This window comes from Callithrix jacchus, chromosome 22 (genome assembly GCF_049354715.1).
Source record: "Callithrix jacchus isolate 240 chromosome 22, calJac240_pri, whole genome shotgun sequence".
Classification (NCBI taxonomy): Eukaryota; Metazoa; Chordata; class Mammalia; order Primates; family Cebidae; genus Callithrix; species Callithrix jacchus.
In genome coordinates, this window is record NC_133523.1 from 39,974,435 (window position 1) to 39,999,989 (window position 25,555).

Here is a 25,555-nt window from a genome sequence, read left to right on the forward strand (position 1 = left end):
CCCAAACGCCTGGGTTCAAGCAAACCTTCTGCCTTGGCCTCCCAAAGGCTTACAAGTGTGAGCCATAACGCCTGGACTCAATCAGGGCATTTCTAAAGCCCAAATTTCTAGCACCCCTCAAAAACCTGGACCATGTGTCAGCTCGGAGATGCATCCTGACCCAGCACACAGTGCTGGGGGTGAGGAGCGGCCATGTCTCTCCTGAGTGTAGGCTCCTTGAAGGCTACCACGCTCCTACCACCCAGCTGCCCTCCCTCATCACCTGGGAGCTGGCCAAGTCATAGACCCTGGAGCACTGCTATTTTCCTGGCAGGAGGCAGGGCAGAGCCAGCCATCCTCCACCTGGCTCCCTTGGGGGTCAGGAGGGGAAGGGGAGTTCTGTCAGCTTGGTGTGCTGCCATCTGCAGCCTGGGGATGGGTAGCTGGGGGTGGGTTACCTGCTTCATGATGAGGCGGGACAGGATGTTCATGACGAAGCCCCCCAGGCGGGGGTACATGGTCAAGGACTGGATGACGGTCCTCATGAGCAGCATGGGCAGGGGGCTCTGCTCCATCAGCTGCTGCATCACCACGGCCAGCACCTCTGACGTGTACACGTTCCGCTCCGCAAAGCACAGGTTGGTGGCTGCGAGGAGGCGGAGAGTGGGCCTGTCCTCTCTGCCCAGCTGCCCCCTGGGAGGTGGGAGCGCCAGCACCCTTTGAGAGCCCCGCCCTGTTGTCTGCCCACATGAGGGGAAGAGCCAACCCTGACTTCTAAAGTCCCCGGCGGAGACAGGAGACTCCCCTGACCCAGCAGAAGACACACTGCAGCCCCGCGCTTGGAAAACCTGCAGGCCTGGTTCAAGGGAGAAGACATTCAACTCCAGGAAGCCCCACAGTGAGTGGAACAGGGAGCCCGTGACACCCTCTCTTTGAGGATGACTTTGGGAAAGATGTGTTGCCAAGCCCTGGGGGAGTGGCAGGGCCCCCCACCCCTGTTAGGGAGAAAAGGCAGCCACTGGCTTCCACCAGCCCCTCCAGGGAGAACAGCAATCCACAGACCAGCTCAGCAGAGGGCTAAGGAACTGCCCACCCACTCCTGACAGGGACACAGGGCTTGCGCTGGTGCTGGAAAGATGGGGGGTGCCAGGCCAAGGTCTGTGTGGGGAATAAGGGTAGAATCAGTAGAGTAATAGTGAAGGGAGGGACAAGAGGCGACTGGAGCCAGGGCATACAATGAGCCCCCAGCTTAACACCCAGTGCCAGTACCAGTAGGACCCAGAGGGTTAGCACAGCACGAGCACCCACGAAGGCAGGCCCTGGGGTCTGTTCCCCGGGTGGGTGGCTATGCCCCAATCCACTGTGCTAATGAGAGGCCCCAGGAGCTGCCTTTGAAGCCCTTCCCCAAACACCACTTGCCATGTGAGTGTCAACCAGGAAGTCTTTATTGAGCCAGAAGAGCACCCCCCACAACCCCCAAAATCCTTGAGAGGCTAACAGAGAACAGGGGTGGGACCTCTAAGGGAGGGGGAGGCATAGACAAGTGGGGACGAGGCTGAATGGGCAGAGCAGAGAGTGGCAGAGGACCTGCCAGAAACCGAGGAAGCCCCGCTCCTCCTCAGGGCCAGGTGGTCACTGGTGCTGCCCACTCAGCCACCTAAAGGCTCCAGAATCACCCCTCCCCTCCTTCCCTGTCAGCTGTGCCTCCCGTGAGCCTCTGATCAACTTTCCATACAATAGCCTGCAGGGGGCTTTGGAAAGATCAGACCTGACTCCCTTCCCAGAGACCCTCAAGAGACAGGCCAAATTCCCACCTGACCTGCAAGAGCCCCCAGGGGCGCCCTCCCCAGTGGCCACAGCCTGACCTCTTCTCTAGACCAGGGCCCTCCTTTGTCCCCTAGGTCACCAGGCTTGGCACTGCAGGTCCAGAACCAGCTGGCGAGCGCCTCCTCGGTCCCTGCAGCCTCCTGCCTACTCGTCCTTCCCTGGTCTCAGCCCAAGGGTCCCCTCTTTCGAGACCTCCCTGATGTCCGACACCCAGGTTGGATTAGGTCACCCCTCTGCCCAGTCTCAGGACACTCCTCAGTTGTTACTGGCCAGGGACTTCCTGTGTCCCTCCCTGGACTGTACACCCTGGAAGGACAGGGCTGGGGCTCTCCCTCCCGTGTCCCCAGAACCACCCAGGATGGATATGGGGGAGCAGAGATGCTGAGTTTTCTTAATGCTGGAACAGACTACCAGGAGTGGGTCTAGTTATAGACAAGTTCTCCAGAGGAACAGGGTGGTCTATGGGGGAGCAAACAGTGCACAAGGAAAGGACTGGACTTCGTGACCTTGAGAGTGAGGCCAGCCATCTGCTGGTGCCCAAGCAGGGGGAAAATGTGGCCTGGGTGCTGGGGACACCAGCTGGAGGACTGTCTAGCCCGCAGTGTGCAGGCCTGGGCGTGTTGGAAGAAAAAGGTGGGGCTGTGTAGGGTAGGCCCTGCCGACCCCTCCAGGGACCTGGCTCCTGGTCGCCTGTGTGACCTCTGGCAAGGCCCTTTCTCCTTGGGCCTAGGCTCCTCAGGGCATCTAGGAGAATCTGGGTCCACAAATGGTCTTGGGGTGTGTGTGTGTGTGTGTGTGTGAATCCCCTCAAATTGTATGCAAACAATATGAGCATACTGTCCTGGGAACGGTAGAACTGCCCGCAGATCACCAAAGGGGTCTGGGAATGTGAGACCATAGCCCTGGCCTCTGAGCCTGGAGCTCTCTCCTCCCTGCTGGTCTCCCCCGGCTTTGGCCCCTGCTCAGTTTTAATGTGGGTTTGACATTTCCATAAGCTCCTCTCTTGACTTCAAAAGTTTCTGAGAGAACTTGCGGGGAAGGTTAGGAAGTAAGTCACTGAAAAGCTGTTTCAGGCTGGAGCATAGAAGTGAGCGGCACAGGGAGGAAGCCCCTTCCCCAGGTCTGAGGGTGAGAAGAGGAATCAAAGGACAGCGGTCTTTGGAATAGAGAAGGCGATAGTGAGGGTGTCCAGCTCCGTGGGACAGGATGGCTCCTGGCCCAGAAACCTTGCTCAGGGAGGGGTGGAGGGGCACTCTCAGGGGAGGTGGTACTCAGACCTGGAACCAGCAGAGCTGGGGCTCCCACTCAGGTCCATCTCACTTCAGATTCTGTTTTTTCCACTACACCACTTAGCTTCTGCGAGGCCGAGTAAGTCACCTAACCTCTCTGGAGCCTCCAATCCCTGTCTACACAATGGGATTGAACATACTCACCAGGTGGCACATTCGAGGACAAGCACGCTCAGGCCTGTAGGCGTTCAGGGAGAGCCCAGTGCAGAGCATGCTCAGTGAGTGTGGGCCATGATGAGCTAGCCAGTTTGTCACTGACCCTGCTGCCGTGGAGGCAAGCTCTCCTGCCTCATCTACCCCAGCCCACAAGTGCCCTGGAGCCCTGGGTCTGCCCTGCTGCAGCACCTCTGACTACCACTCATGGTGTGCCCTGCTTCCTTCTGTTCCTCAGGGCGAGGGCCGTGGCTACCGACTGCTTTAGGCCCACTCTGTGCCAGCCCACAGCAGGTGCGTCAGAGTGCCTTAGACAGAGGCAGAAAAAGTCGGGGTTGTAAAGGGTAAAACTTGGGAGGAAGGAAGGAAGGAGGAGGAAGGAGGGAGGAAGGAGAAGGGACAAAAAGGAGGGAGGGAGGGAGGAAGGGAGGTGTCTCTGCAGAGCTGACTGGTGGGGCTGTGAGTTGACTTGGCAGATTCCAGTGGAGGCATGTGGGTGATTGAGGTCCTGCCCGTGGGGCCACAGGGGCCAGGCCAGTGGAGTGGGGAGAGCACCTCACCTTTGATGATGGACTTCATGTCACACTTCACGGAGTCGATGTTGTGTAATGCGATCAGGAGCTCTCCAGGGTTCAGGGGGGACAAGGCCGAGTTTCCCTCACCTGCAGCAGGCAGAAGGAAGGGCGGGGGAGACAGTACAGTTGCTTAAGTGAAGAGACGGGTTTGAGTTTCTCAGATTGGGGGAGCTGCGAGCAAAGATGAGGTACCCTCTGCTTTCAGGGCTGGAGCAGGGCAAGTAACTGACAACAGAAAAAGGGAACGCTGAAGGCAGCAGGTACCCTCAGGCAGCCTGAGGTCACCAAAGTGTGCTCCTCCCCATCCGGGACTCCCACCATAGGTAGAGTGTGGCATGGCCCTGAGCTGTGTACCCCTAAGGGCAGGGAAGACCACCTCATTGTGTAGTCCCCAACACAGACACCAACAACAGAGACACCAAGGCAGCACAGGGGCTCATGCGCATTTGCAGAACAGGGCAGGATGGGGCCAGGCTGGACTTCCATAAAGTGGCTGGAACCTTCCCCTGCGTGGGGCCTGGATGGGAGGAGGCTGGGGGTAGGGAGGTCTTTGCTGCTCTTTTGATGGTACCAGAGCCGTCTATGTGTGTGTTTTAAACCACCAGGGTCTGCGTGGAACAGATCAGCCTCCATTCTTTCTCTGGTTCCAACCACCGGGGTAAGGGGCAAAGAACCTCTTCTACCTTACTTGCTAGTTTTTCTAAGTTGAAAATTTTACTTTCGTTTCTTTCTGACCTCGTCAAAGGAAATGCCCCTGGCCCCAGCTCCATGGTCTTGCCCCTGCCGTGAATGAAACCATCATCCAAACATCCCAGAGGGTGGCCTGGGAGCTCTGGGACACGGAGGCGTCCAGTACAGCTGGTGTTCCAGGGAGCAGGGCACCCTGCATCTTGCCTCCTGACCCAGCACCCGGGTGGGTGGGCCTGCTGGTGGGGAGGAGGGAGGAGGCTGCATCATCACCTACCATGCTGGGTGCCCAGCAGGCGGTTGAAGACTTCCTTCACCACGATGGGGTTGAGTTTGATGAGTTTAGGCAGGGCCTGGATCACCTCTTTCTACGGGGAGAAGGTGGTGGGGTGGGGGTTGAGTCAGATACACCCTCACTTCCCTTCCAGACAAGCCGCTCCTGCTTGCCCAGGGGAGGTGAGGGCGAGTCCTGGCTCACCCAGCCCCTCCTACCCTCACTACACCCTCAGGGCAGAGCGTCCCAGCTGAGCCCCCTGCATGTCACGTGTGTGTGCCAAGGGGCATCATGATCCCTGACAGATGAGGAAAGAGTCTCAAAGAGGGGAACGGACCTGCTTGAGGTAGAGAAAGCAGCAGAGCCACTGGCACCCGCTACCCATGAAGATGAGTCCAGGAGCTGCTGTGCATATCAGACCATGGGTGTCAGTGGTTTCCACGACTTCTGACCACAGATAGGGTGCCTTCTACCCTCTGCTACGTGCCTCTGGCTCAACTGCTGCTGAAGCTACCTGCTGCCCTGACCCCTCCCAGGCAGCGGGGACTGACAGGCCTCCGGCTCCATACCTTCTCCAGCCCATTGAGCACCGGGATGAGGAAGCGGACATCTGGCAGTCGCTTGTGGTAGAGATCCCGGACCCGCTTCACCAGCTCCGGGGAGGGTGGGACTGTGTGGAAGCAGCAGGAAGCACCGTGTTGGAGACAGAGGGGAGCACAGGGGAGGGTGGGCACCCAGGGAAGACAAGCAGGTGGGTGTATGAGAGGGGAGGGCAACCTCACAGCAGGAAACTTTCACCCTTAGCTGCTCACGTGCAGTTAGCACCACAGCGTTCCAGATGGAGAAACTGAGGCCCAAGGAAAGGCAGAGACCCACAAGAGGGGCAACCATCTGGGGACCACTGGCTCGGATCCCCAGGTCCCGTGGAAGGCTAAGGAGAGGGAGGAAAGCAGGAAAGGGGGGACCTCTGGGGTCACCTTTGTCTGTGAGGCTGTGCAGACACCGCGTTACCAGTGTCTCTGCCCCCTTGGGACAGTTTTCCACAAGCAGGAGCAGCTCCGGGGAGTTCATGCCCATTCCTCGGATCTAGAAGCAGAGACAGGGATGACCAGACCCATGGTGAGAGCTCAGGGGAAGCTTGGGTATTTGTGGCAGTGTGGCTGCGGGGACTGCTGGGGCCCAGGGTGAGGCTGGTGACAGGATTTGGAGGGCAGGGGGGGGAAAGGTGGGAGAGGTCAGAGGAACCTTGGCCTCTTCTCATAGCCTCTCCGGGCGAGGGCCTGCTCCAGCTCCCAGCCCTTACCGGGTTGTGCTCCTGCAGGCCCCTCCTCCGTGGCTCACACCTGACCTGCTTTGAATGCCCACTGTGCTTCACTCATTGGTAAAGATATTCCTAGCCCCATCCACCCCCTTCAAGACTTGATCTCTCACATGCAGCCAGCATGACCGCGAGCCCAGATGAGGCTCCACCTGCTGCTGCGTCTGGAGCCTCCCACAGTGAATGCCAAATACAGGAGCTGGGGCCGGGCGACACCTTCCCCTAGTAACGTTTCTGCTCCTGACTAAAACCAACGCTCTCTGCCCTCGAGGAGCTCACAGCCCCTTGGGATCACTTTTCCACACAGCTGGCTGACTTTGAGAATAGGTCTAAAGATCTGTTTCCTCCTGACTGTCTCCATCTTCCAGGTAAGGGTCCTAATGAACCCAAGTGGCAGATAGGTGGGGATTAACATACAGTTCTCCCTCTTCCGTTTAACATGAAAATGTTCAGTAATCCAAAAATGTCAGACAGAGAGAAAAAAGGTGGTTTCAGGTCCTGCTGCAAAGCGGAAAAGCAGATGTTCTGATCTCAGGTGCCAGTCTGTCACTGAGCCGCTTCTCACGTGGCAGCTCTGTGGCTCCAAGGGGAGGAGTGAGAAGGACTTATTTTTACATAACGACAGCTCGAGTCCCATTAGCAACAGAGGGAAGGCCAGCTTATAGACAGTGACAGTGACACTGAGGTGTATGTGCATGAGTTCATGGACCCTGTGCATCAGTGTGGAGGGACTGGAACGTCTTCCCCATTTTTACTGAAGGGCCCAAGGTCGCAGTGAGAAAGTGGGAAGAGAGCTCGAACCCAGCTCTGTCCAGCTCCTGGCTCCTAACTGCTGGGCCACTCTGATGTTTCCTCAGAAACCGATGAGTGACATGCGGCCCGCCCGCAAGCTACACAGCCCTGGTTGGCCCGGGGTGACCACCCTTTGGGTTTGGCACACTCTGAGGTGGAGCAGGTAGGGGAAGAACTGGAGCTGGGGATGAAGCCCTGCCCATGGGTGGGCAGGGCCTGGTGGGCTCAGGGGCCTCACCGGCTGCTCGATGACCCTCAGCACTGTCCGCTTGATGTCAGCGATGGCTTCAGTGTACACGGCCGCCAGCTCGTGGATCAGCTTGTGGTTCTGAGGCAGGAGGGCCAGGTAGAGGTAGAGACACTGCTTCACTGTCTCCTCCGTCCAAGGTGCTGCCACCTCTGAGAGGGCAGGGGTGGGCATCAGATTGGCCCACACTCTTCTCTAACCCCCTTGGACCCTCTGGGCCTGTCCCTTCTCAGGCAGTGGGTCAGCGGGAACCAGGGAGGGCAGAGAAATGGGGTAGGACCAGGACTTCCCACCTCCAGCCTCCTGACTGCCAACACACAAAGCAGCTAGAAGGAACTTTCTAAAGTACAATCCTGACCCTGTCCCTCTCCAGCTCCAAGCCAGCCATGCCTGCCTTGTGGCCTTGGGATAAACCTCCAGCTCCCTGCCTTCCACTGTCTGCCTATATGGGGTGGCCTCAGGAGGGTGTGTGACTAGCATGGAGGGCAGCATACAACTGCCCTCCATGCTGGTCACATGCCCCTTTGAACAGTCTCAAGGGCCCTGGTCTCTGCACCTTTGTGTCCACCCTCCCCTCTGCCTGGTCCACAGCACCCCAGCTCCTCCAAACCTGCCCAGTCTCTGGGCCTCACAAAGGCTGTGCCTCTCCTGGGAATACTTCCTGGCACCTGGGCCACGCTGGGCCTCCTGTGCTGCCCTGTTATGGCCCCCAACCTTTCCGTTTAATGGTTCATTTACTGCGGGCCTACATCTACCTGTCTGTAATTCTGGGGGACCCAGGGCTTTGCTGAGGGAACTTGCCCTGCCTGGTCCTTCTTGAGGTCTCACAGCTGGCTGGCTCTCCTTGTTCTCCAGGTCTCTTTCCCTAACCCCTCAAGCTGGGTCAGGTGCCCCCCACCCTCACTCCCACAGCCCCTAGATGGCTGTCCCAGTCCTGTCTATTCCTGTCACTGCTGTCCAGGTGGCTTCCCCACTCAGCCCCTCTGCTCGCAGGGTGGAGCCCGGACACAGCTGCGCTCAATATGCATCTGATGACCTGAGCCCAACCTGTGTCCTTGTCAGCTCCAAACAGCACAGATGGTGGGTTAGGGTGCACCAGGAGCTGCAGGTAGTTGAGGGCAAATTTCTCCACATACTCCCGCAGCTGCTCCTTCTCATACATGCGTTTGATGAACAGCAGGGCCTGGGAGCGCACCTGAGGAGGAAGATGGAGAAGGCTGGGGTCAGGGAGGAGGGTAGAGGAAGAACAGCTGTTCCTCCGAGTGCGGCAACACTGAAAACAAGCCCAAGCCTGAGAAAGGGCAGCCCAGCTGTTACCAAGGCCAGGGCTAGTCCCCAGCGCAGGAGGGAGATATCCTGGCCAGGGCCGGACCCGCGACACCACCTCACTGCCTGCCTCACCAGCCCATCTGCCCATCACTGCTCCTTGCCCTGCTCCCTAAGCTCCAAGCCAAGGGAAGTCTTCTCGGTTCTTGAAAAGTGCTGCTCCCTGCCAAGTCTCTCTAGAACATCTATTGCCAGCTAAACCCCGCTTCACTCAGGTATCATCTGCTGGGAGCTGTGAGGCCAGGGACTGGTCCTGGGCACTGCTTTGACCCCAGCAGTGGCACAGGGCAGTCAGAGGTGCTTGCTGAAGGTCTGTTGAATGAATGAACACCGCTGGGCAAGGCTGTGGCACAAGGCTGGGTCAAGGGTGCTCTCTCAACTACAGTATGTGCACATTCGTCCCCTCTGTCTAGAGCACACCCAGCTACTCATTTTCCAGGTTTCCGTGCACACATCCCTTCCTCCCACAAGCCTTCCTTGAAACATCTCCACTGCCCACCCCACAACCAGATGGTCGGCCCGTCTCTCCCCAGGGCTCCACAGCTGCACGCTGCTCTACTCAGCTGCTGATCACACCGTGTCCTCACTGCTGGCTGAGGCCACAACAGCTCCCTGACTGGGCAATGCCCTCAGGCCCCAGCACAGGACTGGGCTGCACCAAGAGCTGGTGCTGGCTGCCACAGGTGGCTTAAGAGCGAGAGTAGGATGCCCTTCCCGGGAAGGCAAGTACATATGTGCGTGTATACACACTGCAGGCAGACTCAGGCACAGTGACCCTGCTTTCTAGGCAGTTTCATGCCACTGCAAATGAAAAAACCCAGACAGACAGAAACCTGGCAACAGCCAAAACAACCAATCCAAGAAGGTAGTGGGCCAAGAGAAACTGTAAGGGATTGTGGATGAGGCTGGGATGGTTCCTCAGGACAGTGGCAGCCTCTGCAAGCTGCAGGCTGTGGGCAGCCAGGAAGTGGAGGAGGGGATCACCTTGTCCTTCTCATGGGAGCTGAGGTCGAGGAGGACATGCAGGTACTGGAACTGGCGGGATGGACGCTTGAAAATCAGGTCTCGAAGCGTGGACATGCCCAGATAGGTGCGACTCTGCAGCAAGAGGGAGGGGACCCGAGTTCAGCCCACCTGAGTGTGCCTTTGGGCTGTCTCTCCTGCATCCTTCTCATGAGGTACTGAACAAAAGGGCCCGGTGCCTCCTGAAACTCCCTGCCACAAGGTTTAGGCTGCGTGCCCTTCAGACCCCTGAGAGCAGGGCCCTGTCCCCGGCCCCAGGCAGTAGAGACCAAGCCTGCCCTCACCTCATCCTCGCAGTACTTGCGGATCACCTCCAGGGCACTCTCTGTGATGAGCGGTGCCTCCAGCACAACCTTGGTGAAGATCCTGCCAGAGACGGAGGGGAGGACATGGTGCAGAGGAAGAAGCCGCCTGGCTCCCTGGCCCTGCTTAACTATGGGAGCTCAGAGCCAGTGGGGCCCTCCCTCAGGTGCTGCTTGTTCAAGCCCCTGGCCTTATAAAGCTTTGGAGGTGAATGGACCAGCGTTCAAAAGCTGCCGGCTGGATGATCTGGACAAAAACTGTACCTCTCTGAACCTCATTTCTTCCTTTCATCAAACGGGCTTTTTTTTTTTTTTAGACAGAGTTTCGCTCTTGTTACCCAGGCTGGAGTGCAATGGCGCGATCTTGGCTCACAGCAACCTCCACCTCCTGGGTTCAAGCAATTCTCCTGCCTCAGCCTCCTGAATAGCTGGGATTATAGGCACGCGCCACCATGCCCAGCTAATTTTTTGTATTTTTAGTAGAGACGGGGTTTCACCATGTTGACCAGGTCTCGATCTCTTGACCTCGTGATCAACCCGCCTCGGCCCCCCAAAGTGCTGGGATTACAGGCGTGAGCCACCGTGCCCGGCCCAAATGGGAATTCTTAACTGTATTCATTGAACATAACAATCGGAGGGAATGGCGGGATTTTAGATGTGGGGGCCTCCAAAGGCCACTCTGAAGTCACATTTGAGTACACTGGTGGATGAGAAGGAGCCAACTGTGCAGAGCTGAGGGGAGAACCTTTCAGGTGGACAGAACAGGAAGCACTAGTGCCCCTGGCATGCTCAAGGAACAGACAAAAGGCCAATGTGGCTAATGTTCAGGGAAGGCCAAAGAGGCTGGGTCACAGTGAGGGGCTGTGTTTATCCCAAGAGCAATGGAGAACCATGAAAGGTTCTCTATGGGGAAGTAGTAAAAGGATTTATGTAACAGAGTGTTCCTGGACTTGCTGTGCAGAGGACAGATGAGTAAGCTGGAGGCCAAGGATAGCGAGGAAGCTACAGAACCAACTCAGGCAGGAAATGGGGTGCAGAGAAGTCCATCTCCAGGCCCGTGGGTGAGCACTGTTATTTACAGATGGGAAAATGGCACAGAGGGGGAGTGACAAAGCCACTCAGAGCAAGCGGCAGAGCTGGGAGCTCAGGGAGTACAACGGGAGCCCACACCCAAAGCAATAACCCTCCAGAGGGGAGCAGAGGAGAGGAGTGGGATAGGCGTGAGAAGAGGGAGGTGGTCAGAACCAGAAAGGTAGGGCAGCACCAGGAAAGGGGACCTCTCGGGGATAGGAGGGTGCAGGGCCAGCCCCCTTACCCATCCTTCTGGTCTGGTTTCTCCTGCAGGCCGGACAGCAGGCGGATGAGGCAGTCCTCATACTTGTCCAGGGAGCCGGAGGCACCTGCAGCCAGGTAGGCATTGTACTCCTGGTACAGCCAGGCGAAGGCCAGGTCCAGACGGGCCCGGACATCCTCCAAGATGAAGGACAGGACCTCCGCCTTGAGGCCCGAGTTGAACTGTGTTACCAGGCTGGCCAGGATCTTTATGCGTACCTGGTGGGAGGGCGAGCCAGCACATCAGTGTAGGGTGGGCAATCCAGGGACTCCGCAATCCTGCCCTGTGACCCCCCGGCCCAGGTGCAGGAACTCTCTGAGCGGACATGGAGTGAAGTGAGGAAGGCCAGCGAGGTCCCTTATGCCCAGGAAGGTCCTGTTTGTGTGGTGGAGGGTGGGGGTGCCAGGCTGGGGATCGATCATCACAGAATAAAAATGAGTTTCTAGGAGCAGCACCCATGTACTTAAGTGCACAGAAAAAGATCCACAAAAATTCCCCCAATTTGTGCCCTTGTCACCTTTGAAGAGGGGGATGGGGCGCAGGTGATGGCCACGGAAGACAGTACTAGATCTGGATTGCCTGGAGATGTTTTTCAGCACAGAGAGTGCTCCTGTGCTACTGGCTAATCAAAAATTAACTTCATAGAGTAGGAAAAAAGTCACCAGGTATATTTCTAAAGCTAATTAGCAACAGTAAGAATATTAACAGCTGGGAAGAACCTAGACCACTTGCAGAGGCCCCAGCACCCGCCTTGTTCGCCCGAGCGCGTGTGTGCATTTCCACGTTTACTTGTCACCTAGCAGGAGCTGCCACTACTGTCTGTTTTATGGAGGGCGGGAGTGAGCTGGAGAAGCAGCTGTGAGCAGCAGAGCTGGGGTCCACAGCCAAGGAGGTTTGACGCTGGGGCCGGACTCTTCCCTGGATGCGAGGCAAATGCTTGGAGAGAGGGACTGAAAGGATGGGCTGGGGGGGTAGCAGGGGCATACCTGGGCTGCCCCACTGCAGGCCACAGCCTTCTCAGCCCGCAGGATCCTCTTTACAGCGCCCAGCTTCATGGCCTCCACCTGGGCATCGGTCAGGGGCTTCAGCACGTCGCTGAGACGGAAGATCTTCTTGCGCCCGCCAGCACCTGCCAGCCTACGTGGAAGAGCAGTGATAGTGACGCAGTGACTCATTGCCATCTTTCTTGTAGCACAGGCCTGTCTGGTGACGCTCCTGACTTCAAGGTCTAGGTAAGCCAGAGAGATGCCCAAGCCCCCTGCTGCCTCTCCAACTTCGCTGTAACTCTGAGGCACGGTGGGGCAGTGAGTAAGAGGAAGGAAGAAGATGCTGTTTTGGTTTTGCAGAGGGTGTCTTAGGGAAGGCTTCTGTGAGTGGGGATCTGAACGGAGTCAGGAACAAGACACACAAATGTCCGGGGGACCAGCTCTCCAGGCAAAGGCCCTGAGGTGGGAACCTGCTTGTGGGCATGACTGGAGGGGCGAGGGTAGCAGATCTTACTCAGCCATGGTAGTAAGACTTGGGTGGCTGGGACTGGCTGGATTTTGTGGTGTGTAAGGGAGATAATAATAGGACAAGAATGGTGACAGCTGGTAGCACTTACTACATATCAGGAACCATGTAAAATGCTTGACAGTCAAAATCACTTTTCTTTTCTTTTTTTTTGAGACTGAGTCTCACTCTGTTGCCTCGGCTGGAGTGCAGTGGTGTGATCTTGGCTCACTGCAACCTCCACCTCCTGGGTTGAAGCAATTCTCTGCCTCAGCTTCCCGAGTAGCTGGGATTACAGGTGTCTGCCACCACACCCAGCTAATTTTTTTATTTTTAGTAGCGATGGGGTTTCCCCATCTTGGCCACGATGATCTTGATCTCTTGACTGTGTGTTCCACCTGCCTTAGCCTCCCAAAGTGTTGGGATTACAGGCGTGAGCCGCCGAGCCCTGCCCATAATCACTTTTCACTTAAGTTATCTAATCTAGTTATCTAACCATCATCATCACAGAACTAATTTAAGTCTTCTTTGATCCTTATGAGAAAGATACTATCATTATCCCAATTTTAGACATACAAATGGGGGTGTTTTTTACAGGAAAGAAAACAGCAGCCGGCTGCAGTGGCTCACACCAGTAATCCCAGCACTTTGGGAGGCTGAGGCAGGTGGATCACCTGAGGTCAGGAGTTCCAGACCAGCCTGACCAACATGGAGAAACCCCATCTCTACTAAAAATATAAAATTAGCCAGGTGTGGTGGAGCATGCCTGTAATCCCAGCTATTTGGGAGGCTGAGGCAGGAAAATCTCATGAACCTGGGAGGCGGAGGGTGCGGTGAGCCGAGATTGTGCCATTGCACTCCAGCCTGGGCAACAAGAGCAAAACTTCATCTAAAAAAAAATATATTAATAAAGGCTGGGCGCAGTAGGTCATGCCTGTAATTCCAGCACTTTGGGAGGCCGAGACCGGCGGTTCACAAGGTCAGGAGATGGAGACCACCCTGGCCAATACAGTGAAACCCATCTGTATTAAATATACAAAAAAATTAGCTGGATGTGGTAGCACACGCCTGTAGTTCCAGCTACTAGGGAGGCTGAGGCAGGAGAATTGCTTGAACCCAGAAGGCGGAGATTGCAGTGAGCTGAGACTGCGCCATTGCACTACAGCCTGGGCAACAGTGTAAGACTGTGTCTCAAAAACAAAAAAAAAAAAAAGAGGCCAGGCATGGTGGCTCACGCCTATAATCCCAGCACTTTGGGAGGCCGAGGCAGGTGGATCACGAGGTCAAGAGATCGAGACCATCCTGGTCAACAAGGTGAAACCCCGTCTCTACTGAAAATACAAAAAATTAGCTGGGCATGGTGGTGCATGCCTGTGATCCCAGCTACTCAGGAGGCTGAGGCAGAATTGCCTGAACCCAGGAGGTGGAGGTTGCGGTGAGCCAAGATCGCGCCATTGCACTCCAGCCTGGGTAACAAGAGCGAAAAGAAAAGAAAAAGAAAAAGAAAAAGAAAAAGAAAAAGAAAGAAAAGAAAAGAAAAGAAAAGAAAAGAAAAGAAAAGAAAAGAAAAGAGAAAAGAAAAGAAAAGAAGAAAAGAAAGAAAGGAAAGAAAGGAAGGAAAGAAAGGAAAGAAAGAAAGAAAGAAAGAAAGAAAGAAAGAAAGAAAGAAAGAAAGAAAGAAAGAAAGAAAGAAAGAAAGAAGAAAGAAAGAAAGAAAACAGCAAAGGCTTAGTGGTTATGTGGTTATGGCGGCACTGACTTGGGAGTCAGAGAGAACCTGGTCCACACTTCTGTCTGTCTGCCTCACACTTAAACACACACACACACACACACACACACACACACACACACACGCTGAGAACCAGACCCTCAGGGTAGGTCTCCTGACCTGCCCTAGTACCGAGAAGAGGACTCACCGGGGCTGAGTGACAGGGATAATGGGCTCTGGCCTCCTCTTGGCCTGGGGCGCCTCCTCCTCCAGAGTGGACATGGAGCTCAGGGAGCCTACCACTGAGATGGCTTGGCCCTGGGCTGACAGGCGCCGCTTGATCAGGACGCTCTCCGGCTTCACCACCTTCTCCTCCTTGGGCTCCTCCTTGCACTGTTTGGTCTGCTCCACACCTGGGAGGGAGACAGCAAACGGACACCCGGCACGTCAGACCCACCTGCTCCGACCCAAGGACCTCCTGTGCGCCCAGCTCTGTTCTGAGTTGGGTACTCTCTTTATCCCCACTTTGTAATACAACTGAGGCTAAAACTAGAAATGCCATTCATTGCTGGTGGGAGCACCAACTGGTACAGCCACTTTGGAAACATGATGAACAGTTTTTGTTTTGAGACTGGGCATCACTCTGTTGCCCAGGCTGGAGTGCAGTGGTGCAATCATGGCTTACTGCAGCCTCGACCTCCTGGGCTCAAGCAATCCTCCCACCTCAGCCGCTCAGCCTCCCAGTTAGCTGGGACTACAGGTGCATGCCAACATATGTGGCTAATTTTTGTATTTTTTGTGGCGACGAGGGCTCCATATGTTGCCCAGGCTCCTGGGCTCAAGCAATCCTCCCACCTCAGCCTTCCAAAGTGCTGGGATGACAGGTATGAGACACTGTGCCTAGCCCTCAGCTGTTTTATTTTTATTTTTTTGGAGATGGAGTCTTGCTCCACTGCCCAGGCTGGAGTGAAATGGCATGACCCTGACTCACTGCAGCCTCCACCTCCTGGGTCCAAGACATTCTCCTGCCTCAGCTTCCTGAGTAGCTGGGATTACAGCTGCCCACCACCATGCCCAGCTAATTTTTGTATTTTCAGTAGAGACAGGGTTTCGCCACATTGGTCAGGCTGGTCTCGAACTCCTGACTTCGGGTGATCCACCTGTCTCAGCCTACCAAAGTGCTGGGACTATAGGTGTGAGCTACCACACCCAGCCCACAGCAGTTATTAATGGCACTGATCACACCCTATGACCAACTGTTCCACTCCTTGGTATATGCTCAAGATAGATGACAGCATGTGTACATGAAGAGACTTGGACACAAATATTCACAGCAGCTTTATTCCCAATGGCCAAAAACTAGAAAGAAACCACAGACCCATCAATAGGGGTGTAAACAAAAGACTGTATATTCATATAATGGAACACTACTGAGCAATAAAAAACCAACTACCACCTCACATGACAAAATGAGAGAATCTCAAAAACATACAGCAGACCAGGCGCAGTGGCTCACGCCTATAATTGCAGTGCTTTGGGAGACCGAGGAGAGTGGATCACCTGAGGTCTGGACTTTGAGGTTGGACTCAGCTTGGCCAACATAGTGAAACCCGTCTCTACTGACAGTACCAAAAAAATAAATAAATAAAATCAGTCATGGTGCTGTGTGCCTGTAATCCCAGCTACTTGGGAGGTAGGAAAATCACTTAAACCCAGGAGGTGGAGGTTGCAGTGAGCTGAGATCATGCCATTGCACTCAAGCCTGGGCAACAGCGTAAGACTGTCTCAAAAAAACAAAACAAAACAAAAAAAACCCGTATGGCAAGCCAGAGAAGCCTGACCCTGTGATCCTATTTAGTTTAGTTCAAGAATAGGTAAAACTAGCGTATGGAGGCAGAAATCAGAACACTGGTTATTTTTTTTTTTTTAAACAGTTTCGCTCGTTACCCAGGCTGGAGTGCAATGGGCGTGATCTCGGCTCACCGAAACCTCTGCCTCCTGGGTTCAAGCAATTCTCCCACCCCAGCCTTCTGAGTAGCTGGGATTATAGGTACGTGCCAGCTAATTTTTATATTTTTAGTAGAGATGGGGTTTCACCTTGTTGATGGTCTCGATCTCTTGACCTCGTGATCCACCCGCCTCAGCCTCCCAAAGTGCTGGGATTACAGGCTTGAGCCACCGCGCCCAGCCAAAGGAGGAACTTTCTACAGTGGCAATGGTCTATAAATCCGAAGCTTTTTGAGTCTCAATAAAACACAAGTGTAAAATTCCGTACCTGACCTCATGTGATAGATGGCAGTCAAAATTTTGTTTCATGCACAAAATTATTAAGAAATATTATCTACGATTACTTTGGAGGCTATGTGAATAAGAAACAGATGAATTTCATGTTTAGACGTGGGTCCTATCCCTGAGATATTTCATTATGTATATGCCCATATTCCAAATCCAAGGCCTGAAATCTCAAACACTTCTGGTCCCAAGCATTTTGGATAAAGGATATTTAACCTGTATCTTGATCTGGGAGATGGTTACACTAGTGTGTTCACTTTGTGAAAATTCACTAAGGTCTATGGTTAAGAGCTGTGCATTTCATGTACGTGTATTATATGTTAATAGAACTGTTAAAATAAGCTCAAAGAGGTTAACTAACTTGACCGAAGTCATATAGCTATTAAGTAGATGAGAGCTGATTCAACTCAGACCTCAAACCCAGGCCTGTTTGATTCCAAATCCCAGGACTCAAAAACCCTGAGCCATCTATGTGTGGGAGCTGTCATTAGCTATACCTTAGCTCCCACACAATTTCATCTGCACAAGGAGGTGTTCTTCCATTAAAGAGATCCCAGAAGCCATAAGTGCCTACCCCTGCTCCAGGTCAGGGCCAGGACACACTCACCTGGTCCCAGACCGGCAGCTGTCATCTGTGTGGCCATGAGCCGAGCCAGGTGCTTGATCTGGGCTTCTGTGCCTGCTGACTCCACAGGGGTGTAGATGGCCTGGAAGGAGGCCGGCATGGCCTCTGGCAGGTACACCATGCTGATGAGGACCTGTGGGATGCCCAAGAAGACAGCCTCTCCTTAGTCACTAGCTCAGCAAGTTTTCTTTCCATGCCCATGCCAATACTGGGGAAATGGCAGTGCCTAAGACTGAAGTCGGCCTACTCTCCTGGAGCTCAGCCTCTTGGGGGAAGTCACAGAGAAAACAAATAATGATACCGTGTAGTGCTTGACAGAGGGAAGTAAAGGGTACTATGAGCCACAGCAGGAGCCAGGCAAGGCAAGGGCTCCCTAGGGAAGAGGCACTGAGGCTGAGAACTGAGGGGCGGGCAGGAGTTAGCATAATATATAGGACAAGGTTTTGCAGTGGGAGGGGTGTGTATTCCACAGAGAGGAACAGCATGGGAAAAGGCTAAGCAGCAGCAGAGCAGGCACCCTGTCTAAAGAACAAGAGGCTGGGCATGGAGGTTCACACCTATAATCCCAACACTGTGGGAGGCCAAGGCGGGTGGATCACTTGAGGTCAGGAGTCCAAGACCAGCCTGGCCAACATGGTGAAACCCTGTCTCTACAAAAAATACAAAAATTAGCCGGGTGCAGTGGCACATGCCTGTTAGTCCAGCTACTCAGGAGGCTGAGGCAGGGGAATCACTTGAACCCTGGAGGCGGAGGTTGTGGTAAATCCAAAATCATGCCACTGTACTCCAGCCTGGGGGACAGAGCAAAGACTCCATCTCTTAAAAATAAATAAATATATATATAAACAACAAAGAGCAAAAAGAGGTACACTGACGAGTGTAAGGATTGGGAATTGACTTTAAAACACAAGCAAACATAGGGACATGGATGAATCTGGAGAACGTCATCCTCAGCAAACTGACACAAGAACAGAAAATGAAACACCGCATATTCTCACTCATAGGCGGGTGATGAAAAATGAGAACACATGGACACAGAAAGGGGAGTACTAAACACTGGGGTCTATTGGGGGGAAAAGGGGAGGGCCAGTGGGAGGGGGAGGTGGGGAGGGATAGCCTGGGGAGAAATGCCAAATGTGGGTGAAGGGGAGAAGGAAAGAAAAGCACACTGCCATGTGTGTTCCTATGCAACTGTCTTGCATGCTCTGCTCATGTACCCCAAAACCTAAAATCCAATAAAAAATTAAAAAAAAAAAAAAAAAAAAAAACACAAGCAAACAAAAAAACCCCATTAGCCTAACAAAGAACATCCATGGATGTCAGGAATTAGTAACAAAAGATCATTTCAAACTCCCTCTACATGTGGAACTTTAAAAAAAATTATTATTTTTTTCTTAGAGACAGGGTCTTATACTCTGTTGTCCAGGCTAGAGTGCAGTGGCACCATCACCGCTCGTTACACCCTCGAATTCCTGGGCTCAAGTGGGTCCTTCTGCCTCAGCCTCTCCAGTAGCTAAGATTATAGGCACACGCCACAGTGCTTGGCTAATTTTTTAATTTTTATTTTTGTAGAGACAGGGTCTCACTATGATGCCAAGGTGACACAGAGAACTTTAAATGCACAATCTAAGTAATAATTGGAACAGAAAGATAATGAAACTACTGTACTTTTAAATGTGTGGAATGCAGCTAAAATATACTTAGATGGAAAAATCAAATCCTTAAATGCTTGCTTACACTGGAAAAGATGACTAAAAATTAATGAGCCAATCATTTAAAACCATGGGGAAAAGCATTCAAAGAAAGTAGCAGGAAAGAAATAAAGGCAACAGAATAAAACAGAAAAAGTGCCAAAAGACTATGAACAAAACAGAGGTGGTCTTTGAGATGACTGAAAACAAGCAAGTATTTTGCAAGATTGGACACAGTGGTACCAACAGAGAAGAAGCACATTACAGACATACCGTATTCATACTACAGACATACCGTATTTATACTATGGACAGCAGGTATTTTTATACATGCCGATGAGCAAACGTCATGGCAAAACTGAAAAGGTCAATTTCCTAGCGGTGATAAGACAAAAGGTAGAATGGCCAATAGTGGCTCACGCCTGTAATCCCAACACTTTGGGAGGCCCAGGTGGACGGATCACCTGAGGTAAGGTCAGGAGGTCAAGACCAGTCTGGCCAACATGGCAAAACCCCATCTGTACTAAAAATATAAAAATTAGTTCGGCACCATGGTGGGTGCCTATAATCCCAGGTACACGGGAGGCTGAGGCAGGAGAATTGCTTGAAGCCAGGAGGCGGAGGTTGCAGTGAGCTGAAATTGCACCACTGCACTCTAGCCTGGATGACAGAGTGAGACTCCATCCCAAAAAAAAAAAAAAGACAAAAGCCAGATCAAAGATGGCCGACTAAGGCAAATGGAACTTAAATTTTACTTGAAGGAAGTTTGAGCCAGGTAGCAAGGGAGGGTTGGGCTTCAGATGAAAAGAGTGGGCCTGGCCCAGTGCAAGGGTGGAAAAGAGGGCAAGGATTGGGTAGAGACGGGAAAGAGGTTCATTCCCAGATGTTTGGTTTGGGAAGTGGAAGGGGCCTGTAGAGGATCATGGGGAGAAAACGGAAAAGTGTAGTTCTGCAATGGTGAGTCTGAGATGCTCCTGGGACATCCAAATGGAGGATGATCAGAAGCGCATATCCAGGTGTGAGGCTCACCGATGTAGTTTGGATATCTGTTACTGCCCAAATCTCATGTTGAATTACAATCCCTGATGCTGGAGATGGGGCCTGGTTGGGGGGTGTTTGGATCGTGGGGGTGGAATCCCTCATGGCTTGGTGCTGTCTTTGGGATGGTGAGTTCTTGCAAGATCTGGTCATGTAAAAGTGTGTGGCACCGCCCTGCCCCTCAACTCTCCCTCTCTCTTGCTCCTGCTCTGCCACATGAGATGCCTGCTCCCTCTTCATTTTTCACTACGATTGGAGGCTTCCTGAGGTTTCTCCAGAAGCTGAGCAGATGCCAGCACCACACTTCCTGTATAGCCTGTAGAACTGTGAGCCAATTAAACCCCTTTGCTTTATAAATTAGGAGGGAACTCTGGAGGAGGTGGACAGTGGAGGCAGGAGAAAGACTGAGGAGATCCTTCCTTCCCGCCCAGGGAGAAAACACTCCTCACCCATCCTCACCAGATTGGCCACGTTATCAGGTGTCAGCAGTGGCTGCAGGAACTCAGCTGTGATGTCTGTGTCTGACTGGCCGGAGATCTGGGCTGAGGCCTTCGAGGTCCCTGATGGGCCTGGCTCCAAGTCCTTGTCCTCATCATCCTCCCCCAGGTTGGGCTCTGGGGTAAGCAAAAATAACAAGATGCTGGCTATAGAGAGAGCAGCGGGCCCTCCATCCTCCCAGGGTGCCCAGGTGGCGCGTGCCTCTGGTCAGCCTCAGCAAACAGGAGCAAACAGCAGATGAAGATCTAGTCTGTAGCCCTGTCTCTGGTGCCAACGTACCATATGACCCTGGCCAACTACCTGACTCATTCTGCTTCTCTGTTCTCCTAATCTAGGAAATGGGAATAAGCCACAGCACTGCAGCTTATCACGCTAAGCTGTAAGAAGATATTGCTTTTATTATTATTATTTGAGACAGAGTCTCGCTCTGTCATCCAGCCTGGAGTGCAGTGGCGTGATGTTGGCACACAGCAACATTTGCCTTGGGTTCAAGAGATTCTCCTATCTCAGCCCCCTGAGTAGCTGGGATTACAGGCACGTGCCACCATGCCCAGCTAATTTTTGTATTTTTAGTAGAGATGGGGTTTCACCATGCTGGTCAAGCTGGTCTCAAATTCCTGACCTTGTGATCCCCCTGCCTTGGCCTCCCAAAGTGCTGGGATTACAGGCATGGGCCACTGTGCCCGGCTGAGAAACATGTGTTTTACATAGTTTCAAATATCCCTCCCAGCTTATTATTGACAAAGAGAAAAATGGCACTTGACACTAGAGAAACCTGGTCGATACCGCCTTAACCAAGAGTTCAAAGTTAACATCGCAACAATGGGACAGACATCATGTGCCTCCTGATCCCATGTACTCAGGTAACCAGGAGATCACTTCTGCAGCATTCCTGCCAAAAGTGCCTAACCTGACTCCAATCATGAGGCAAGAGCAGACAAACGCAAATGGAAGGAAGGCATTCTACCCAACAACTGTCCTGGACTCTTCACAATGTCAATGTCATGAGACACAATGGAAGGCTGAGGAACTGATTCAGGAGACAAACGGGACATGCCAACTAAACGCAACGTGTGATCCATGCCTCATAAGAGTACACAGCTTTTAGCACTGTTTTTATAACTTGTCTGAAAATTCAAAATTATTTCAAAATAAAAAGCTTAAGAAAACAAAAAGATAAAGTTGGTGGGTAAAATATAACTTTAAATACACAAACTCTGGCTGGATATAGTGGCTCATGCCTGTAATCTCAGCACTTTGGGAGGCTGAGGCAGACAGATCACGTGAGGTCAGGAGTTTGAAACCAGCCTGGCCAACATGATAAAACCCCATCTTTACTAAAAATACAGTAAATTAGCTGGGCGTGGGGGCAGATCCCAGCTACTTGGGAGGCTGAGGCAGGAGAATTGCTTGAACCTAGGAGGCAGAGGTCGCAGTGAGCCAAGATTATGCCACTGCACTCCAGCTGGCTGACAGAACGAGACTCCGTCACACACACACACACACACACACACACACACATCCTTTGCCCCAGCAATCCCACCACTAAGAATTTGTCCCATGATTAGGTATACACACAAGACTGTTATAATATAGCAATCCTTACACTTAAAAAAAAAAATGGGCTGGGCGTTGTGGCTCATGCCTGTAATCCTAACACTTTTGTTGGAGGCCGAGGTGGGGGGATCACTTGAGGCCAGGAGTTCGAGACTAGCCTGGCCAACATGGCAAGACCCAACTCTATTAAAAATACAAAAATTAGGTGGGGCATGGTAGCTCACACCTATAATCCCAGCACTTTGGGAGGCCGAGGTGGGTGGATCACCTGAGGCCAGGGGTTCGAAGCCAGCCTGGCCAACATGGTGAAACCCTGTCTCTACTAAAAATACAAAATCAGAGGCCGGGCACAGTGGCTCAAGCCTGTAATCCCAGCACTTTGGGAGGCTGAGGCGGGTGGATCACAAGGTCAAAAGATCGAGACCATCCCGGTCAATATGGTGAAACCCCGTCTCTACTAAAAATACAAAAAATTAGCTGGGCATGGTGGCGCGTGCCTGTAATCCCAACTACTCAGGAGGCTGAGGCAGGAGAATTGCCTGAACCCAGGAGGTGGAGGTTGTGGTGAGCCGAGATCGCACCATTGCACTCCAGCCTGGGTAACAAGAGCAAAACTCCGTCTCAAAAAAAAAAAAAAAAATCAGCTGGGCATGGTGGTACATGCCTGTAATCCCAGCTACTTGGGAGGCTGAGGCAGGAGAACTGCTTAAACCTGGGAGGCAGAAGTTGTAGTGGCCAAAACTGGGCCATTGCACTCTGGCCTGAGCAACAAGAGTGAAACTCCATCTCAAAAAAAAAAAGGGACAAAAATTAGACAGGTGTGGTGACACATGCCTGTTATCCCGGTTACTCAGGAGGCTGAGGCATGAGAATTGCTTGACCTTGGAGGCAGAGGTTGCAGTGAGCCAGATTACACCACTGTATTCCAGCCTGGGTGACAGAGTGAGACTCTGTCTTAAAGAAGAAAAAGAAAAAGAGAAAAGGACAGAATGAGAGGATCATTCTGAAACAAAAAATAAATTAAAAAATATTTTTAAATGAACACAGATTAAATGTCCATCAACAGGGAGACTGGCATCCAAGTGCACCACAAACTGTTAGGCCAGCATTAAAAAGGATGAAGCAGTGGGGTGCAGTGGCTCTCAGCTATAATCTCAGCACTTTGGGGGCTGAGGCGGATGGATCACTTGAAGTCAGGAGTTTCAGACTAGCCTGGCCAACATGGTGAAACCCACTCTACTAAAAATACAAAAATTAGCTGGGCGTGGTGGCACCCATCTAATTCCATCTACTCAGGAGACGGAGGCACAAGAATTGCTTGAACCAGGAGGAGGAAGTTGCAGTGAGCCGAGATAGCCCCACTGCGCTCCAGCCTGGGCAACAGAGCAAGACTGTCTCAAAAAAAGTAAGTAGATTTCTACTTGCAGATATAGAAAGAACTCCAAGATGAAAGTAAATGAAACCAAATGAAAACAACTCAACATACAGAATACTTTGCTTAGTATATTTAATTATGAAAAAATATAGTAAGATCCCTACCTCACTCCTTAAATAAATTCCTTTTTTAAATTTTTTGAGACAGAATCTCACTCTGTTACCCAGGCTGGAGCGCAGTAGCACAATCTTGGCTCATTGCAACCTCCACCTCCTGGTTCAAGCAGTTCTCCTGCCTCAGCCTCCCTAGTAGCTGGGACTACAGGCATGCGCTACCACGCCTGGCTAATTTTTGTGGTTTTAGTAGACATGGGGTTTCACCATGTTAGCCAGGCTAGTCTTGAACTTCTGACCTTAGGTGATCCACCTGCCTTGGCCTCTCAAAGTGCTGAGATTACAGGCGTGAACCACTGGGACTGGCAATTCCTTATTTTTTAAAACAAAAAAATAAATCTTTTGTAAATGCTCTAAAAAAAAGTGTGATTTAAAAAAAAAACTTGAAGAAAGTCTGCCATAGTTGACACTATTGATAAATAATATGACCACTAGAAAATTACTTCAGAAAAGAAATTCTCTTATAAATAAAACAAAGAAATGAAAGAAGAGCTCTACACTCTACATAAAGCACGTTTGGAAGAAAACAAGGAAGTGTTCACACCTGGGGAGTGGTGACTTCTTGGGAGGGGATAAGAGAGAGAAAATTTTCATTTTATTCCTCTCTGTAAAATTTAAATAATTCATACTTTATTAAATGTATTATATATTTTAATAATTCTGTTGTAATCATTTATATCATATACTTTCATTTTTATAATTATTTTATAATTTTTTCATATTAGAGATGGGGTTTTACCATGTTCCTAAGCTGGTCTTGAACTCTGGCCTCAAATGATCCACCCACCTCGGCCTCCCAAAGTGCTGGGATTACAGGTGTGAACCACTGTGACTGGCCCACATAATATAATCTATAATATAATCTCAATAAATACAAATTCAGCAATAGTTTAAGGTAAATAATGAAACATTTCAGCACGGCCTTCGTGCCCCTGCCGCGCCAGCCCCTCTCACCCAGCTTCATCTTCTTGAGCGTGGAGTCCGAGTCATCTCGGGGCCGCTTGCGGGTATCCTTGCTGCTGGGCATATTGCGGGCAATCTCGGCCTGGGGTGTCCCCAGGTCCACTAGCAGAGTGGTGATCTGGGCCTGGAACTCCAAGGAGGCTGGGTGCTTCAGCACACTCAACAGGTGCAGCTTCAGATTCTTACGCACACTGCTCACCTGCGATTTGGCCAGCGTTGGGGGCAGGTTGGCTGTGAGGAAAGAGGCAGGAGCTCTGTCTTGTGGGCAGATCTCATGGCATGCTGCCAATCTTAATTCCCAACCCCAAACTTGGGCAGTGGTCTTGCAGGCATCTACTAGAAAAGTTCCTTCACCCTCAGATCTAATGTGTAGCTTTCCACCTTACAAGTTGGTGCTTAAAACCCTGGAGGTCTCCATCAGTATCAGTTAACCTTAAAACAAAGAGAAAAACTCACCCTCTCTTTTATTAAACATATATAGTCTCATCTCCCTCCATCTCTGATCTGGCAATTCACGTATGCTTCACTTGGGGAAGGTTATAATCACCACTTTCACCTCCAGAAACTCCCAACTGAACTGCTGCAACAGCTCCCTGCTGGTCTCCCTGCCACTGGAATGACTTTTTAATTGTCACCTTGATAAGTGAGTGTCCCCTGTTCTACAGTGAAAAAGGATTCCTGTAATTCTGCCTGCCTAGCATCCACTACCCGCTCCTCAGCCAAGAACATTCTCATTCCCTGGTGAGGGAAATCCCCCTTCTCCAAAGAAACCCCCCTTCTCCTTTCTCAGAGTGGGCATGAAACCTGGGGCCTGTGAGAACACGACATTCCCTTGGCCACTGTAATTGGCTCAGAGATTGATTCATAATCTCTGCTCAGCCAATCAGAAACAATGACCATCAGCCCTTGGACTTGTGCTGGAATGGTTGGGAAGGAGACACTCTCTTTCCCACGGTGTTGCTAAGTGAACGGAATGGGAGCCTGCTACTCCAATGAAAGGGCCAGAGAGTGAAACCAAA

The 25,555-nt window shown here is 52.0% G+C and overlaps 1 protein-coding gene across 6 annotated transcripts in view; it reads right to left on the minus strand.

The window, feature by feature from the left end:
• Positions 1-25,555, minus strand: part of SYMPK (symplekin scaffold protein) — a 41,044-nt gene that overhangs the window by 2,075 nt on the left and 13,414 nt on the right. For all 6 annotated transcript variants that reach the window (XM_078360169.1, XM_008988251.5, XM_035283593.3 and 3 more), the window contains 15 exons: positions 24,528-24,767; positions 20,430-20,584; positions 17,224-17,374; positions 14,533-14,737; positions 12,112-12,262; positions 11,108-11,343; positions 9,775-9,856; positions 9,452-9,565; positions 8,189-8,336; positions 7,133-7,293; positions 5,762-5,870; positions 5,354-5,454; positions 4,788-4,878; positions 3,809-3,910; positions 438-625 (listed from right to left, as the gene is read on the minus strand). In XM_078360169.1, the coding sequence (XP_078216295.1) occupies positions 438-625; positions 3,809-3,910; positions 4,788-4,878; positions 5,354-5,454; positions 5,762-5,870; positions 7,133-7,293; positions 8,189-8,336; positions 9,452-9,565; positions 9,775-9,856; positions 11,108-11,343; positions 12,112-12,262; positions 14,533-14,737; positions 17,224-17,374; positions 20,430-20,584; positions 24,528-24,767 (2,234 nt within the window). The remainder of the gene's footprint in view (positions 1-437; positions 626-3,808; positions 3,911-4,787; positions 4,879-5,353; positions 5,455-5,761; positions 5,871-7,132; positions 7,294-8,188; positions 8,337-9,451; positions 9,566-9,774; positions 9,857-11,107; positions 11,344-12,111; positions 12,263-14,532; positions 14,738-17,223; positions 17,375-20,429; positions 20,585-24,527; positions 24,768-25,555) is intronic.